At 48.2% G+C, this 17,367-nt stretch overlaps 1 protein-coding gene across 35 annotated transcripts in view; it reads left to right on the forward strand.

The window, feature by feature from the left end:
- Window positions 1-17,367, forward strand: part of TCF7L2 (transcription factor 7 like 2) — a 197,337-nt gene that overhangs the window by 158,815 nt on the left and 21,155 nt on the right. For 27 of the 35 annotated variants that reach the window (XM_059398611.1, XM_059398612.1, XM_059398614.1 and 24 more), the window contains 3 exons: window positions 12,573-12,705; window positions 14,873-14,975; window positions 16,968-17,054. In XM_059398611.1, the coding sequence (XP_059254594.1) occupies window positions 12,573-12,705; window positions 14,873-14,975; window positions 16,968-17,054 (323 nt within the window). The remainder of the gene's footprint in view (window positions 1-12,572; window positions 12,706-14,872; window positions 14,976-16,967; window positions 17,055-17,367) is intronic. The other 8 variants (XM_059398590.1, XM_059398596.1, XM_059398598.1 and 5 more) reach the window with 1 other exon arrangement.

Raw genomic sequence — 17,367 nt, forward strand, 5'->3', positions numbered from 1 at the left:
AAGGCAGCTGCCGAGTGTGGTGGTCCCTTGAATAGAGGGAGGGGAGGCAATTAGGAACTGTGTGGTTGGGGCTTTTTACTTGTCAAACTGGAAGCTCATTGCTTTTGTTACCTCCATGTAAAGGGAAATGGCAGGGTTTTGTTTTGGTACTAAGGACCTTAAAGATTGGTGCCTGACACTTACACAGGAAGGCCGGATAAGTCTAGAAAGAGGGGCCACAGAGCAGTATTTTTAAAAAGAAGAAAAGAAGAAAATTAAGAATTCTCACTTTTTTGTTATCTTTAAGCCCTTCTAGGCTTTGTTTTTGTTTGTTTTTTGCGGGGGGTGGGGGAGGGAAGTAGGGGAGAGAGGAATGAGGGTTATTAACTCGTCTGGTGTATTAAAGACCAGCCTCATGAAAAGAGTCCTATAAACAGCTGGGCAGTCGGGTCAGTAAATTAAAAACATCTCCTCAATGTTAGGTGTCCTGCCGCCAGAAGAAACCAAATCTTTGCCACTGGTCTTGCTTCAAGCAAGACAGATCCAGGATCCCATGTGGCAACAGGGGCGTTTTCTTACCTCCATGCAAATCGGAGTTGTGTGTTTGCTTTTGAACAGGGTGAAATTATTTCACACTTGGGGTGGGAGAGGACCGGAAAGGCTCTTTTGGTCCTCTGCAAGTTTCTTCTGTCTCTAACCCCTCCTGGAGCAGCCACCCTCCATCACTCCCCTCCTTCATGTAAAAGAGGACGATTTCAGGCCTGTGATGTCTGAGTCTCTCAACTCCAATTAAATTAAACCCACACCAATGTACCCGGCCCTGGATCCTATGAGAGCCCCAGGAAAAGTAAGTCGGGCTTGTGGGATTTAGGGCTAGTCTTTTGCATTCCTTTGCCTTCTCTTTTCTCTCTGTCCGTCTCTGTCTGTCTCTCTGTCTCTCTCATTCTGGGGAAAGCTCACAAAACTCAACAGTCAAAAAGCAAGTTAGCGGTATGGCTGCTAGAATGCCAGGAAACACAGGAAGCTTACGTTCTTCTGCTCCCAGAGAGGTCAGTTGAAAATCTTTCCAGCACAGTCTTTTACTCTAGAAGGAAAAGAGGGTGTGTGTGCGTGTTTGGCAGACAAGGCCCTACCAAGTGTCACTCCCGTGTCACTGTGACAAGAAAATATACTTTCCCCCTCCCTCCTCCTCTCGCAATGCAGCCCTCTCTCGAAGAAATTTGTTTTGAGGGATTTGACAATCTTGCAGATAAAGTGCCTGCCTACTGCACTCGGTTGATCATTTTCCCTCATGGCTGACCGTAATTTCTTAGCTACTCTTAGCGGTAGCGCTGTCCCTGCTGCCCAAGGTAACGGGTGAGGGAGGGGGACTTTCGCTTAGGTGCCCTCAGCTGCCTGGGGAACATGGGCCTTGCCCCTTCCTTCACGGATTTTGTAGTGCTGAAGATTAGAAACTAGAAGGAGGTGGTTTTGTTTTGTTTTGTTTTCTAATTAAGAAATTAAAAAAAAAATCAATCTGCCACCAGTTGAACTAGATTATCAGGTTTCTTTTTGCTTTTGTTTATTAATTTTTTTCTGTTTTGGTTTTTGAGGGATGGTGCGTGTGGAAGGGAACGCATTAACAAAACAAGGATGGGTAACTGTGAGTGAGAACTCTGGGCATTTTGAGTAAACCAGGGCAGAAATTTGGATCCTGCTCTATCTTTTTTAAGATGCTTTTTTCCAGCTCTTTAAGTGAAAAGCATAAAGGGAGGGGAACCCGGGAGGAAGAAGAAAAGTGAGAAAAGCAGTCAGGGAGGAGGAAACAGCCGGCCCAGGCCCATCTTGAAGGTACAGAGAAAGTTTTTGTGAGGTGGAGAGAAAGAAGAGAAAGCTATTATGTACCCTAGGGATGCAATTTTAGTGGGGATGGAAGATTTGAGTGGGAAGGGAGGCACAGTGGCCTCCGGGCTCTCTCTTTTCCAGCAGTTGGGCGGTTGGCACCTCAATTTGAATTGCTGGGTGAGTAGTGGGGTGTGTGTGTGTGTGTGTGTGTGTGTGTGTGTGTGTGTGTTCATGTCCTTGCTATGGTCTTGACCATTAAACCTCTGTGCCTTTTTTTTTTTTTTTTTTTTTTTTAAATTCAGACCCTGGGAAGGGGAAAAACAAAACCAAAAATAAATGGTCAACTCAAGCTGTGCCCTTCCCCGATGTACTTTCCATAGCAGTGTTTTGGGGAGTTGGGGAGAAAGGGTTTAAAAAAAAAAAAAAAAAGATGAGGAGGAGAGAAAGCTTGACTTTCATCATAGTCCTTAAGCTGTCTAGCCAGGCAGAGCCTGCAGAGCCGGCTCCCCAAGTTCCAAGAAGCTGGGGATCCGGAAAAGGATGGTGGGGTCGAGGATTTCTTTTACCAAATCAATTTTTCCCCTTCACCCGCCAGGGCAGGCTCCGCTGGAAGGAAGGGAAGGGAGAATGACGTTGCCTCAGAGAGGAGCTGCGTGCTTTCAGGGTTGGAGACTTCAGGCTCTGCTAGGGAACAGGGCTTGTGGAAACTGTCTGTCTTTGTTTCGTATTTAATGATAACTTTCTGTTGCTGTGTCTTTAGTTGTATTTATTTTCCCTTTCCAAATTTAGATGCTGGCCTTTTAGGGCTACTGTCTTGCCCATGGCATCTGTATTTTCAAAAACTTAAACAAGAGACCGTGTTTCTCAGAAACCTGAGTAGGAGACCCATGACTGCCCATTGTGGTGTTAATGATCAGGAAGAGGGTCCTTTTGCAACTCCAGTTTGGGGCTTAGGTTACACTCTAACTCTGTTCAACCATAGGGTCAGATCCTTTGCCACAGCTGTCAGGGCAGTGTCGAATTTGGAGGCGATTCCTATGATTACTTCCACTACTATCTTTTGTTGTGGAGTGGCCAAACACAGAAGCCTTTGCAGTGGTCCATCAGCATTTAGGTCTGACTTTGGGGAGGGGGATGAAAAAATGAAATATACAACAGACTGTAAAAGTCCCTATGTTTTCAAAATTGGGAATTAAATCCTATAAATCGTATTAAAACACGAAGTGGTCAGCATTTCTCTAGTCGAGCATGAAGCAATGACTGACGTATGGCTTGGTTTTCCTTTCTGGTTGTGTGCAACTTTTCTAGTTCAGTCTACGATTGTGTGAACTGTCTAGAATCGTGGGGAAAGACAGTGCAAGCTGGCACTGCACGTGTCTAAGATGCGTTGCCGTAAATTTCCCAGCCCAGCCTGGCCTCCCTTTCCGAGATTCCTGAAAGGTTCCAGAGCTTTTGTTTACTCAAATTACTTGGGTTACTTAATAGCAGTCCCACTCCTTTGGTGGCCGCTAACCCTCCATTCTTGATGTCTCATGAGAAGGGAGTTGTTTGAAAGGGTGAATTCCCGACTCCAGTGATACAGATATTATGATCTTTGTATTGTCACAACAGGCTGCTGCGTCGGCATTTTTTGGAAGCAACAGAGCCTGCAGCCTTATATTCTTAGGGAAACCTCCCTTTTGTGGTTTGGGGTTGGTGGGGGGCCCGGCTGAGCTATGTAATGGAATTCTTTCCTTCTGCAACATTTTGGAATGTGATGAAATCTCATGCCATGCCCTCCAGATTACATACTTCTGCGCACATTTGAAGTTTTTTTTTTTTTTAAATTGGACTTTGCCTGGGCCATTCCCTAGTTACATTAAACTTCCAACTTGTCAGCTTGCTTTGATAGGGGGTTGCGTCCTTTTCACGTGTTTCATTTGTGGAGACTGTGGATGTCCTTTAAAGGATGCCCATGTTTGGGACACTAACAGGGCAACCAAGAACAGAGCAGTGCAACACTGCCTCTACATCTGTCATTGCTAAATTCCTGCGGAATCCAAGGTTTCAGGGCATTTCTGTCTCTTGGGCCACAGGAAGACGTTCATCCCTCCTCTCGGGGTACCCGTTCTTTTCTAGGGAGAAATTCACCTGCTCTCTGAAGGAAACAGCTGTTTCAAAGAGCACTTACCAGACTCCATGCAGCAGGCATGAATTCAAATACAATACTGTCTAGATTCGAAAGTTAGGCACAGGGTATATTAGAAAAACAAAAGACATTTTTGTACAGCTGGTCATTGTAAATAAATTAGAAGGGTGGTATCAGGTTTTGTTCACTACTTTCTTGAAATCCCCAGGATGTAATAACCATTATGTACTTAAAATTTACTCTAAATCAAAATTGGTGATTTCCTTTCCATTATATTCAGGAATCCCTGGATTCGGGGTTATTGGGGTTTGGGGGGAGGGGTAGCCTGGAAATCATCATTATTATTTTTTTAAGTTGTTTTGAATTTGAGCTTTTGGATTTCTTCATTTGGAATAGGTTAGTTTTATTCCTGGCTCTGTTTTGAAAATCTGCTCTCCTAGAAACAGCTGTACCCTCTTACCCAACTCCCAAACATTCCCTGCAAACATGGGACACTCAATAAGATTGATTATGCTAGCACTAATCATTTAATATGCAAGTAGTAGGGAAACACCTTGCGGGAGGGTGGAGGTTGCACACTACCGGGAAATTACTTAGGGGTGAAGTGGTTCGTTCTTCATCTCTGAGGCCCGGTGGAGGATTAGGACAGTCAGAGGACCCTGTCGTGCCTGCTTCACCCCCTCCCTGACCTCCGCCACGCTGTAGCATGTTCCTGGAGGGACACAGGCAGGAAGAAAACCCTGGGAATTCACTGGTCAGGGGCCAGCCTGGACCGGGCGGGCCAAGACTTAAGCTTGCAAGTGCTTTAAAGGTTAGTTGGGGGAAGCACAATGGGATGCTTTCTTTTTATTGGGAAATAAATGAGAATGAGTGGAAATAAATTATGTTTAATGAACTTAACTGGAAGTAATTGTTCAAGAGCCTGTGAAAGCACAGCTTTGCTGGGTCGGCCCTGGGCTGCGGCTCTCACAGAGCCAAACAGCTGGAGCACGTCTTTCTTTTCCAGGTTAAAATGTTCCCCTCTGTGTGCCCACGCCCCCACTCTGACACCTCCAGCCCCACTCCCAGACCCTCCCTCCCCTCCTTTTGGGGGATTAAGAAAAGGTCATTAAGAGCAGAATTTGGCCCCCTAGACCCCGAGTGCTTGGCGATCTGTTTGGTGTGTAACCAGCTGGTTTGTTATATTATGGGAGGGACGTGGAGGGCGTTTGGGGGAGACCAAGGGCTTGGGATGGTTTGAGTTAGTTCTACGTATATGCTTGTGTGTTAGAGAATTTGGATGAAAATTGAGTGCACATTTATTCTCTCCCTGCCTGCCCTGTTCAGTCATTTCCCTGCACAAAGAATTTCAGTGCTTGTGTGAGTATATGAGAAACTATGAGTCGGCAGAATTTTGGAGAAAGCAAGGAGAGTCTCTCTTCGTCTTGCTGTCTAAATGGATTTGTTTCTGGGGTTGGGGGAGGGATCCGGCCATCGAGAGTTTACCAAAGAAGCAAGCAGTGCCCTGAGTGTCAGGCTCCCTCGGGTTCCAGAAGCTGTCACTTGGCAGCCTTGTGGGTGGGCCGGGCATCCCCAGCAGCAGGCCCGGTGAGGCAGACTGTGTGCTGGTGTTGGAAGGTGGGGCTTTCTTTTCTGCGATTCCCAGGCCCACCTCCTTTTGCTTAACCATCTCATTTCTCCCAGCAAAACTTGAACCCTGTGAAGCCTTCTCTCTTCCTTGTTATTTTCAGAGGTGGTGCTCTTGCCATTAATGTAAGTCTTGTCCAGGGAAACTGTGTGCCTTTGGCTGGGAGCAGGCCCTTTGGGAGCAGCGGCCTTCCGCCGCCAGTGGGCTCTGGACACCGCTCTGCCTGGGCTTCCAGAGCCGGGGGAGAGGGGCAGAGGGAAATGTTTGCAGGAGCCCATCTGGCCGCCCTTCCACTGTGTGTGTGCAGGAGCTTGGCGAGCCGTGACCGCAGGATGTTCACGGGGTGAGTCGGCGTGGGCCCACCCATGCGGGCCAGAGCCAGGCTGCCATGTGCGTCTCCTGACGTCATTCCGGCAGCTGCAGCAGGTGCTCATCCGGGGAATGGGCTATCGAGGCAGGAAGGCTACCTTTGCCGACCATTCCACCACTCCCTGGCCCATCGCCTGAAAAAATCAGACTAGTTGAGTCACTGAGGGTTGTTGATGAGTGAGGAGCGGCCCCTCCTCCATCTCCACCCCCTCCTCTCCAGCGGTGCTCCCTGCCTCCAGTGACGTGCGACATCATTCACGTTTCGCTAGTCGCCATTGGCCTTGGCGAAGCCATAGTCAGTGGCATCCGGTGGAACGCATGGAGCTCTAAACCCATTTTTTTTTTTTTTTGGAAGATTTTATTCATTTATTTGACAGAGATCACAAGTAGGCAGAGAGGCAGGCAGAGAAAGAGAGGAAGCAGGATCTCCGCTGAGCAGAAAACCCGACGTGGGGCTCGATCCCAGGACCCTGGGATCATGACCTGAGCTGAAGGCAGAGGCTTTAATCCACTGAGCCACCCAGGCGCCCTTCTAAACCCATTTTTAAATGTAAACTCCGAATGAACAGTGTCCCTTCCTGAGGCTGATTTCAGCCTCCGGGGAGGGCTGGGGAGCCCAAGACCACGAAGACCTCCTGTGTCCTCCCTGGGGAGGGGAGAAGGCTGACAAATGCTTCTCTGTGCTGCTTTTGTTTTATTGTGCTGGGCTCCTCAAGGCACTTTCTGGCCCCATTTTTCTTCTGCAGAAAAGGAGAGCAATAGGGGAGTATTGAAGAGGAGGGCCGGCGGAGGGGCCGGCCCTGCAATGGCTCTATTTGTTTTCAGCGTCTGCTGATTAATAGGTTGCGAGGTGAATGGCAAGCTTTCATTCCCTTTGGGTTCCCCACAGTTACGGAAGGTTGAGGGTCGGGGCGAGAGGAGGGGTAGCAGGGAGACCGAGAAGTGCCTGAATCAATCTTCCATTTGCCAGGTTCCAAATCACAAGCTGCGCTTGGATGGGGCTGTGCGCACTTGGCAATGAGGGTGGCACGGCCAAGCTGCAGAACGTTGTTGGTTAAGGGTTCTCCAGGGGTCAGAGGTCAGCCACCAGGGCGCCCCCTCCCAACTACCCCACTGTAGTTGGATGAATACTTGGGGTGGTAAGGCTTTGTGCGTTTTGAGAGCTGGTAAAGGACCCCTCCCCTTTTTTTTCACCATTTAACTCTTCAGTGCTCAAAACCCATAGAGCATAATGACCAGAACTGGGGAAGACTTCGCTCTGCGTAGAAGCTATTTCTCCAGGTAGAAAATAGAAAGCTCTGATTTACAGTCCGATGAGGATTTTTCTTCCCTTTTACTTCGTTTAATTGGTTCAAGGTTTTTGAGCCGACTTTTTCTTTAGTTTCTTGTCAGCTGAACTGACGGCGTGCATTGTGTTTCTATTACCAGAACCCTGCTGGACCCTGATACTGCTCGTTTCTCTCTGTTTGAGGGGCATCCCAGTAAAATGACTTTATCCCCCGCCTCTCCAAATCAGCCACACATTATAAAATCCCCTGCTAAAAATACCTGGTGGCCTGTGGCATGGGCTGTTCTCAATGAGGCAGGAGCCCTGAGCTACTCCTAACTTGAGGTCTAGGGGGACAGCAAGGGGGTGCTGTTTGCTAAAACTGGTCTAGGTTCCAGGGACTGGTGGGTGGGAGAGTGAGGAACAGATCCCTTTGTGAGTCCTGAAGCCTTTTTGTCCAGTGGGGAAGGTTGGCCCCGGCTAAGCTCTAGGGTGCAGCTCACTACACCAGCATGGCAGTGAACCCCACCCCAGCATCAGGCTCTGCGGACACCACGGGCAGGTGAGCAGGAAAACCTGGAAACACCACCTCCCCAAGGCCTGTGATCTGCAACGCCTGCTGTGTGGAACTAATAAGAAATGCCAGCGACTTCATAGGTGTGTTGTGAGGATTTAATAAAGTATGTCATGCGCAACGCTAAGCCAGGTGCAGTGGGAAGGCTGCACTCAGTGGTAGCAGTGGTGAGCTGTGCTGGGGTTGATGGGAGAGCTCCAGGAACAGCACCTGGACAGTGCTCCTCTGTCCTGTTCTCCCTCAGCTCATCAGACGAAAGGTTTGAGGGGGCTCCAGGGGGGAGTGCCAGGTGCTGATGGCGTGGGTGTGTGTGGGCAACTGTAGGGTGACTCCTGGATTTTACGTGGAATGTTTTAGTCACTCTCGTTGTTTTTGTGGCTCGGAGATTCCTGCTTTTCAGCCTGTTCCTAAAGGGTTAGATACGAGTAACTAGGCTCTCCATGCAAATCTCGGGGACCGCCACCACCCCGACCTTGAATGTTAGTCAGCTATCACTAGAGGTAATGATGTTGCACACCCTAGGCAGTTTTGAAGACCTACTTAATATTTAGATAAGGTGGTTGCCTCAAAGGTTCTTGGTTCCATGTTGCAGTAGTTTGCCTTAAATAGTGGACTCTTGTCTATAAGAAGATAAAATGGGGAGAGAGGCCTGTTTCCAGCTGTTTATCCCACCGGCATGGATTATCGTTTTCACTTGGATTCCCTAGATGATTTCTGGAAGGTTGTCTGAGTCTTTCCCCCAGGAATGATACTTTTCACTGTTGAATCTCTTAGGGCAGTAACAGTTTGGACACAATCCTTAAGGACCCCCTTAAAGAAGTGGGCACTGATTGTAGGGAAGGGGAAAGCCTAAGGGACGTTTCCTATTTGGTTTGGTTGGTGTTTCACTTATATGAACTCCTGCTCCAAGGCCCTCATCCTGATTTTGGAAGGCCTTTGGTTATCTCTAGCTATTCAGTTCTTCTGTAGGCTTTTGTATTTGTTAGCATGATAAAATGATGGTTTTTTCCTCAAAAGAGATGAAAAAATTTGTCAGTTAAATATCACACTTTTAAGAAGAAGTATGCGCTTGTGGAAGGGTGGCCGAAAAAGTGCCACACACTCTTGCCCTATAATAAATGTCTTGCCTTTGAATTAAGGAGTGCGTGCCATCTGTGGATGCATTTCCTTTCTGGGACTTTGATTAGAGGGGTGGCCAACTGTACCTCCATTTTGTACTCCTCATTAGAACTCTTTGGACAGTATTTTTCAGAGCTTCTTTGCATGTGTAGCTCAGTGCCAGGCCCACTATTGAGCATTTTATAGGCTTGAGCCTAAATTTTCACAGTGATGCTCTGAGGTTGACCCCCATCGCATCTAGAGTTTGCAGAGACAGGACGAAGCTCCTGAGACAGGTTGTACAGCTAGACGAGTGAAGTAAAATTTCAGTCTGGGTCTTCCTTGCATCACAGCTTTCACTCTTGGTCACTGTCTATGCCAGGGGCTCGTAAACCATTTTTAAAGGTACTGTACTGATAAAGATAGGACTAGCTGGTTTCTGAAGGTCTGTCCAGCTTTGTTCTATGATTCGGAGCGACTCCATGTTGGTGAACGAATCTGTGAGACTGTGATCTCTTCCTCTCGTGACTGCAGTTGCAATTCAGTGGCTCTTCAGCAGCTTGAGTCTCACCACTGACACAAGCTGGGCATGACAGGGGATGGAAGGTTCTAGAAGACACAGTCTTTGTCCTTAAGGAGTCTAGCTACAGTGGAATCAAGAAAGGTATATACATGACTCCAGCATGGACATAATGTGACATAGAAAGAAAGGACTGTGGGGTCCTTGGGCTGGAGAGATGGGGCATTTTCATGAAGAACACCCTCCCATGTGCCCAGTAGTAGCGCAGGAACAGGCAGGCCGTATGGGAATCATGACTGGACCCTGGACTCGGCCGGGTTGACTGCATCCCTTCCCCTTGCTTGCTTGGGAACTGGTCAACCTGGTGAGACCTGTAGTTTCCTAGGGACCTACCTGGCACACAGTCATGATCAGAAGATACAAGATCGTGGGCAACTTGAATCCACCCCCTCCCGTGTTTTAGAGTCTCACTGGACTGGAAAAAAACCATATTGTGCAAAACAATGTGAAGGTGATGGTGTCCAACTTTGGTCAGAGTGAGCTTCTTCCATGTTTCTAAGAGGAAGAGGGAAAATTAACTTTTAAATCCTCCCCCCTGTGAGCACCACTCTTGTGCAGAGTCTATCTTCATCCTTTGCTAGACAAGTAGACAAAGGTTTTCCCTGCATTTCCTGTTAGTCCTGCTTGGAAAGCAGCCGTGGAATCTGTGCGTCTGAGCCATAGACAGAACTACGCCATCAGGCAACTTCTCCCTAATGATAAAATAATAAATACCAAGAATAATAAGCCACCATTCCTGTGTTTACCATGTGGTAGGTTCAGTGCTAAGGATTTTCTTGAGAACTCTGGGATCTGTGATTCTTGTTAGGACCCGGGCCTCTTACCCTTTGTACTTGTCTGTGCCCAAGTGGTCCTCTGGTCTGGGGGTCATGCGTCATGGCTGAAGAGAGAGCTACCATCTCTGGAACTCAACAGGCTGACTCAGGATGCCACTGAATCAGGTTCCTGCTGAGAGATTTCCTAGAGACCAGCTGGAGCGGAGAGTTCTAGGCTCCGCTGCCCACTGGCGGCCCTTCGATCCCCATCCTTTGCTTCCTTCCATTGTTTCTGGTGGTCCTGTTTCTCAGAAGCCCTTTGGCCTCTAAGTGACAGCCAGCCCTGCTTTGGGTTATCTGTGGTTCTTCCTACTCATCGCATAGTCTTTCCACCCTTACTCTGGAACTGGTCTGCCTTCTTACATTTCAGCAGGTGTGTATCTTTCCAACCAAACAAAAGAAACGTCTGGAAGTTGGCAGTAGTCGTCTTCCTTTCCTCCTGGTGGTCTTCGCTCTTCTGACTTCCTCTCCCTCCTCTCCTTCTCTTTCCCCTCTCCATCCCAGCGTGCCTTAAGAGTTCAGTTGTTGGCTACTTTTCAGTTGGCCATGGCCTTGAGGCAGTAGCCCCTCACTCTGCTGGCTTTGGCCTTGTCCAGACCTTTAGGGCTGCTAAGGACGTGTGACCAAATCTCCCTTTGCTTTGGGCCTTTGCATTTCGGTGCTTTGATTGCAAACTGGTAGTTCACAACATGAGGCTCTTTGGGCCACTAGCTTGCCCCTCTGGAAGCGTCCAGTTGTTTATGAGAATCGTTAAACCAGGCTGTTGCAAGTGTTGACTTCTTTCTCTGTGGTCATTTCTGGAGCATATGGAGGAGGAAGTCCATACTTTACGTTCCGAACATGCTCATGCAAGTTCGAAGCCCCCTTTAGAGATGCCTTCCACACAATTAACTGGGGTGAGAAATACTCTTTGCATATTATACCCCTTCCTTGTTCATTAAAAAAAAAAAAAAAAAAGGACAAGAAGAAAAACGCAAAGCAAACTAAGTGCTCCGTGGTCCCTGAACTCGAGAGGCACTAGTGGGCAGCACTGAAACCTCACTTCTTTCCTTGTAATGCAATTCCTTTTCCTTGATGTTAATGCAAGTTGTGCCTTCCTAAAAGTAATAAAAGGAAATGAAGACACGTTCTGAAATGAAACTTGACTCTAATCCATTCATCATCTAATACTGGCCTCTTTATCTTCGCTGGTACCTAATCTGGTTAAATGTCCCTGTTGTAGGATTTTAGTGAAAATCCTCTATGGGGAATAGGGTTTTTTTGCAATTGGATTACTCTCAGTAAATGGCCCAGTAGTTCGCTTGTTTCAGCTTCATTTTTCTTTTGTGGTCTTGCTGGGCTAAGTTACAGCACAGCATAGTGGAGGGGGTGGGGCAGGCTGAGAGTGGGAGCAGGGGTGGAGAAGGGGACAAGAATTTGGGAAGGTCTGGTCATGGCAACTAAAAAAATCTTTAAAATGCTTATTTTCTTTTTCTTTTCCCCCCTGCTCCTTCTACCTATCCACCCTTCCTGAACATAAAAATGCTTGTACTTTGTTTGCTGGAACTGCCCGTTTCTAGACGGCACCTCTTTTATTAGCCCAATTTATCATCATCCAGTTAATTTATTAGCATTCCCCCATGACTTGCTAATGAAATTCCTAATGAATCAGGGCTGCTGTAATCTGCATAAAATATGCAGGTGCTTGCCTGGCTGTCTAGGGTTTTCTGGTAAAGTTCACACTCCCAACCAGACCAGGATTGGAGCTTTTCATCCGTGCTATCTGTAAAGGACTGTAGCAGGCTGGCTGGTTCCCGGGGCAGGGAGCCCTTAGGAGCGGGAGGTGGTGGTTAGGGAGGCTGTGTGGGTGGGACTTGGGCCCTGCCTAGTTTCTTGTAAGGGAAGGTGTTCCTAGCCTGTTCCCTAGGAAGCCTGCTTGCCTCCTGAACATCCCTCCACTGGGGCTCTGGGGTCAGAGACCACCCCACAGCCCCCAGTCAATTAAGTCCCCGCGTCAGATTTATCTGACGGCTGGGAAAGTGCAGAGTCAGGGTCTGTGATGGGGTGGTGGAGGAGGCACTTTTTACAGCTAGGCTCCGTAGGGAGGTAAAAACGGGGAAGCGTGCCCACCCAGAGAGCAGGCTTTACAAATACCTGTTACTTTTAATACATGGATCAGGGCCAGGGTTGTGGGCGGGATTGAGCGCATCTTCCAGAATCCCGGCGGGCGGGAGGGCGTGGCCCCAGGAGCACCTGGGGCCTGTGTTGGGAAGTCTCAGGCTGCTGGGAGCCAGGCTCATGGTGTCCTTCTCTGTTTCTTTCCCTCCCACAGTCGAACAAAGTGCCGGTCGTGCAGCACCCTCACCATGTTCACCCTCTCACGCCGCTCATCACGTACAGCAATGAGCACTTCACCCCGGGAAACCCACCTCCACACTTACCCGCTGACGTTGACCCCAAAACAGGTAGGCCGAGCGTTCGGTGCCAAGCGCATGTGCTGGGTCTGGGGCCGCCTGACCTGCTGGAATTTGGGACGGGCTGTGGGCACTGTGGAGGGGCTCCTGTTCCTCTCCTGGGTGTTGAGAAGAAAGTACTTCGGGGAGGCCAGAGCCCGGTGAGGGAGTAGCTTCCCCCGTCCTTAGAAGAAGCCCATGTGGAGCACCAATGATCTTTCTAGAGCTCCGCATACCCACTGGAAGGGCTGGCTATGAATCCCACACTGTTTTTCAGGAGTAGCTTCTCGTAGGCGTCCACGAGGAGTAGGTATCTCATGGTCTCCTTCTCAGCAACTTGGGAATAGAGGAACCCCACCAGCATGGCCCCCCAAAGCCCTGGTTCATTTAGCAGCTGAGGGACTCTAGTCCCTTGATGATGACGGTGTGGTGCAACCGTCACTGGGTCCCGCATCGTCGTGGCTGATTTATTTGGGCTCCTCTTCTGCAGTATCACCAAGCCCATTATACAGATGTGAAAACCAGGTTCATCGTGGAACAGCCCGTAGGGTCTCAGGTGGAAGGTGTCCCGTCACCCTTCAGCCTTGCCCCTTTACCCTCCCTTCCATCCCATGTGCTCATCAACTGCTTTTTCCTCAAAGAGGGGAAGAGAAGGCAGGCTTCCTTGTGACCTCCTCCAACAACCAGCAACCGGCCGCAGCTCCCTAGTGGGATGGTCTTGGGAGAAGAGCTGAGGCCAGGCCAGGCCGGCTGGTACACTGCCCGGGGTTTCTCCAACCAGCTAGTTCATTAGAAGGATGGATGTAAATGGCTACCCCGTGTCACTTTGTCAGACGGGATTGTTTGGTGTCGAGCTGAGGTAGATTGCCTGTTCGTGCAGACTTCGCTGCCTCTGAATGAAACTACACATTAGCTGATTTTCACCAGCCTCTGAGCCCCCTTTGTGCTCGTGGGGGACCCAGCCTGGTGCTTGGATGGCTGGAGGAGGCCGCCAGCCGGCCTCAGGCTCTGCGAGTGAATGGCAGCATCAACGTCTCATTTAAATAATGGTAGTACAGGGAATAGCTTTTAAATGGTTATCGTAAAACATATGATTAACGTCTGCAGACTGTTTACTTTTCCTCTGCGAACATTCTTTCAAGTGTGCAAATGGCTTGGTGTAGGGTCCAAGACCAGCTAATCTGTTTGGTTTTTGTAATAGAGAGAAAGCCATGTCTGCATGAAAATGTCACCCAGGGAGACTTAACTTACAGATTAAAAGCTTCCTGAATGAATTAAAAAAAATGGAATAGTTTTCATCCGCAGACACGCAGCTCATTACCTCCAGTACTGCGTTAATTCTGTAGTATTGTTCATTTTCTTCCCAGTTCAGCTGCTTAGATCAGTCCCTCTGTGTCAGAATTGCTTCCAGCACTCTTGCTTTGCTCATGATTGAGGGCAGGAGCCTGTGGAGTAAGTGTGCAGTCACTTGGGCCTTTAGGATGTGCTCAGCTGTGTCTTGTGTCATGTCTACCTGGTCAGCGGCTAGGGCTGGTTCTCCTAGATGGCTGCCTCCAGAGAAATAGGTTCTAGACCTGAGTCCGCTGGTCTGCTCAATTCAGATCCTACCCTGGAGAAGAGGCCATGGCTCCTGGTGAGTTTCTGCCACAGTTCCTCCTCTCAGCTGAGGTGGAGACATTCTAGAAGAGCTGCCTTTTTTGAAAGAAGGCAAGAGTCACCCTTCCAAAAGCCATAACTGGAAAGGCATTGTTAGAAACTTAGAAGAGGGGACCCTGGTGCATTAGAATTAAAAGGAGTAGAGGCCAAGTTGGGAGGGCAAAGAGCATTTACATGACTCGATCACCTACTATGTGCCAAACCCTTCAGATTTTTCTTTAATCTCAGTAATCACACTGATCCCATAAGGCAGAAATACCCAAGACAGTATTTTCGGGGTCTGCGTCTACCCCGTGTACCCATCCATCTAGAAGGAGATAAACCCCTTTGTCAAGGTAGAGCAGGGAGAGGTGATGAACAAAACCTACCCGCAACTCTCAACGACCACAATCATGGAAAGAATCTCACGCTAGCTCTGCTCGTAGAAGAGAAGTCTCTATCCTCCTTCCCCTGTTGCCATCCCTTGCCAGTTTCTCTGTCCTTCTCTCCTCCTTTGTAACCGAAATGCTGCTTCTTCTCCCAGGAATCCCACGGCCTCCACACCCTCCAGATATATCTCCGTACTACCCGCTATCGCCTGGCACCGTAGGACAAATCCCCCATCCGCTAGGATGGTTAGTACCACAGTAAGGAGTTCCATTTTTTTAATTCCCTTTTTGTTTCTTACATGGGCATGCTTATTATTTATCCTGTGCGTGTGTGTGCACATGCGTGCGTGTGTGTGCATGTGTGTGAGTTTCGGAAGACAGGGTTGGTGGGGGAGGGTGGCAGGGGGTGCTTGGGGAAGATGCTCCACCAGGTGCCCCGTGGGGAAGCTGGCGAGTCAGTAGCCCTTCGGATGGGCCATGTAGGAGAAACGTTGTTGATACTTAGCATTCTGAACCCACAGTCCCCAAAGACTCTGGGTTTCTCTCTGTGAACAAGGGTGTCCTTCAGATACTTCGGGAATGGCAGAGGCGCTCAGGGCTTCTGTCAGAGAAAGCCGGTCATGGCTCTTCTGCTGGTGGCAGCCCAGCCTGGAGGCCTGTTGTTGGTTTGAGGCAGCACGGGAGTGGCAACAGGCCTGATGTCATTTTGAAACAGGGTGAGAGTGGGCGGGGTTTCCCCAGAAGCCCCTGACCCCTCGCCGCATCCTGACCATTGCTCCCAAGGCTGGCAACAAGAGTGGAAAGGGTGCCTGTTGGGACAGACAGTATGCAGCCAGCATCTCTCTGAGATTCTTGGTTCACCTGATTGTGAGGGGCGGGGGTGGGGCTTTGGAAATCCCTCCTGTAGCACACAGAGTCTAACGGAGTGTCAGCCAAGGTTACTGGCAGAGCGCAGGGCATCAAATCGTCTTTTACTATTTATCTTCCTTTCACCCAGTCTTGCTTTTATAGTACCATCCATTAACCTTCCTTAAGACGACTTGAAAAATGTGTATTTCCGAGCCAGAGTAGAAAGGCCTTTACTGCAGAAGCATACCACGCGCAAGAGTGTGTGTGTGTGTGTGTGCGCATGTAATATCTGTTTTGTGATTGCATTCTTGTGTATGTATTTCTCCATGTGTATCCGTGATCGCTACTCTAAAAAACAAGGACAATTTGTTGTCTTAACAGAAATATGTCCTGGGTTAAACTCCGAAGTTTGGGTTTTGGGGAAGACCCCCCCCTGTTGTAGCCTTAGAGAAGATACAGTCTGGAATAGTTTGCCCAGTGTTTCTCTCGTGGAACACACTCTATCCTGTTCTGTGAAAAACAGCGTGGAGTCTGAAGTAGCTGTACAAAATACTGACCGTGGGTGTACTTTCTGTTGATTTTTTTTCTCCTTCATTTTGTTGGGGGAGGGTAGACACGGACGTGAGCTTGTATCCCATTCCTTCCTCAGAAAATGGGGCCATATTCCTGGATTCGTTCTCTGTCATCCCTTGCCCTGTTCAGCTGATGGGCAGATATTTGAAGGCTAGATAAAAAGGAATAGCCAACTCAGACAACCCTCTGTCAGAAAAAGTTGTGTGTCTTTCATGAGGATGCTATTTTGCATGTTGCTGTATTTTTTAATTATTGTAATGAGGTGTGATTGTCTATTGGTTACCCACAATTCTTCTTGGGGACTCTCCCCCCGGTAACTCTTGTCAACACTTGTTAATTTGACAAAAGGCTACAAATTAAGCTCTGTTAATTTAATGTTTTCTCACCGAGATCTAAATACCGAAAGAGGCCCAAAGCGTAACTGAAGTCCTTTGATTCACTGCACTTTATTTTGGTATAAATTTACATTCATTATTGTTTTCCTTTGGATGTGTAGCCCTCAATTAGTGTGATGGCTCCATTAAAGCAAGCGAGACTTCGCCTTTAATTATTACAACAAAACACCTAGTTTCAGCTTGGGGAGAGGGTCTCTATTGACATAAGCAGAGGTTATAAAATTTAATTAGCCATTCCTATCAGATTTATGGCATTCAAATTGTTCTGTGTTTCTTCCCTTTGATCCTTCCTGTACAATCCCCAAGATTTTTGTTCTGATCAAATGAGAATAAAGCTTACTGTGCAGAGAGAACTTTCCCTTTTTCTTCTTTTTCTTTTCCCCACCCCCACCCTTGTTTGCACTCTCTTACTTTGTACCCCCCTCTTTTTTAGGCAAGGTCAGCCAGTGTACCCAATCACGACAGGAGGATTCCGTCACCCCTACCCCACAGCTCTGACTGTCAACGCTTCCATGTCCAGGTGAGTTCCAAAACGGGGGCCTCCAACCAAGTCAACCATGGGGGACTTCTCAGGAAGTGCTCTAGATGGTTTCCAGGCCATCCAGCGGCCGCTTCTTCAAGTTATCCTAATGGTCTAAGACCAATAGGGCATTGGGCTTTACTCCTAGAAAACACTAAAAAAATTAACCTGAACTTCTAAGATAGGTGATGTCAAAGTTTTGAGGTTGAACTGGGTATCGATGTATTGAGCAGTATTTTTTTTTTTTTTTTTTTTTTAAAGACTTAAGGTGGGAAAAAGTAGTTAGGACATACAGAACTTTTTAAAATGTTGC

This window comes from Mustela nigripes, chromosome 4 (genome assembly GCF_022355385.1).
Source record: "Mustela nigripes isolate SB6536 chromosome 4, MUSNIG.SB6536, whole genome shotgun sequence".
NCBI classification, from domain to species: domain Eukaryota; kingdom Metazoa; phylum Chordata; class Mammalia; order Carnivora; family Mustelidae; genus Mustela; species Mustela nigripes.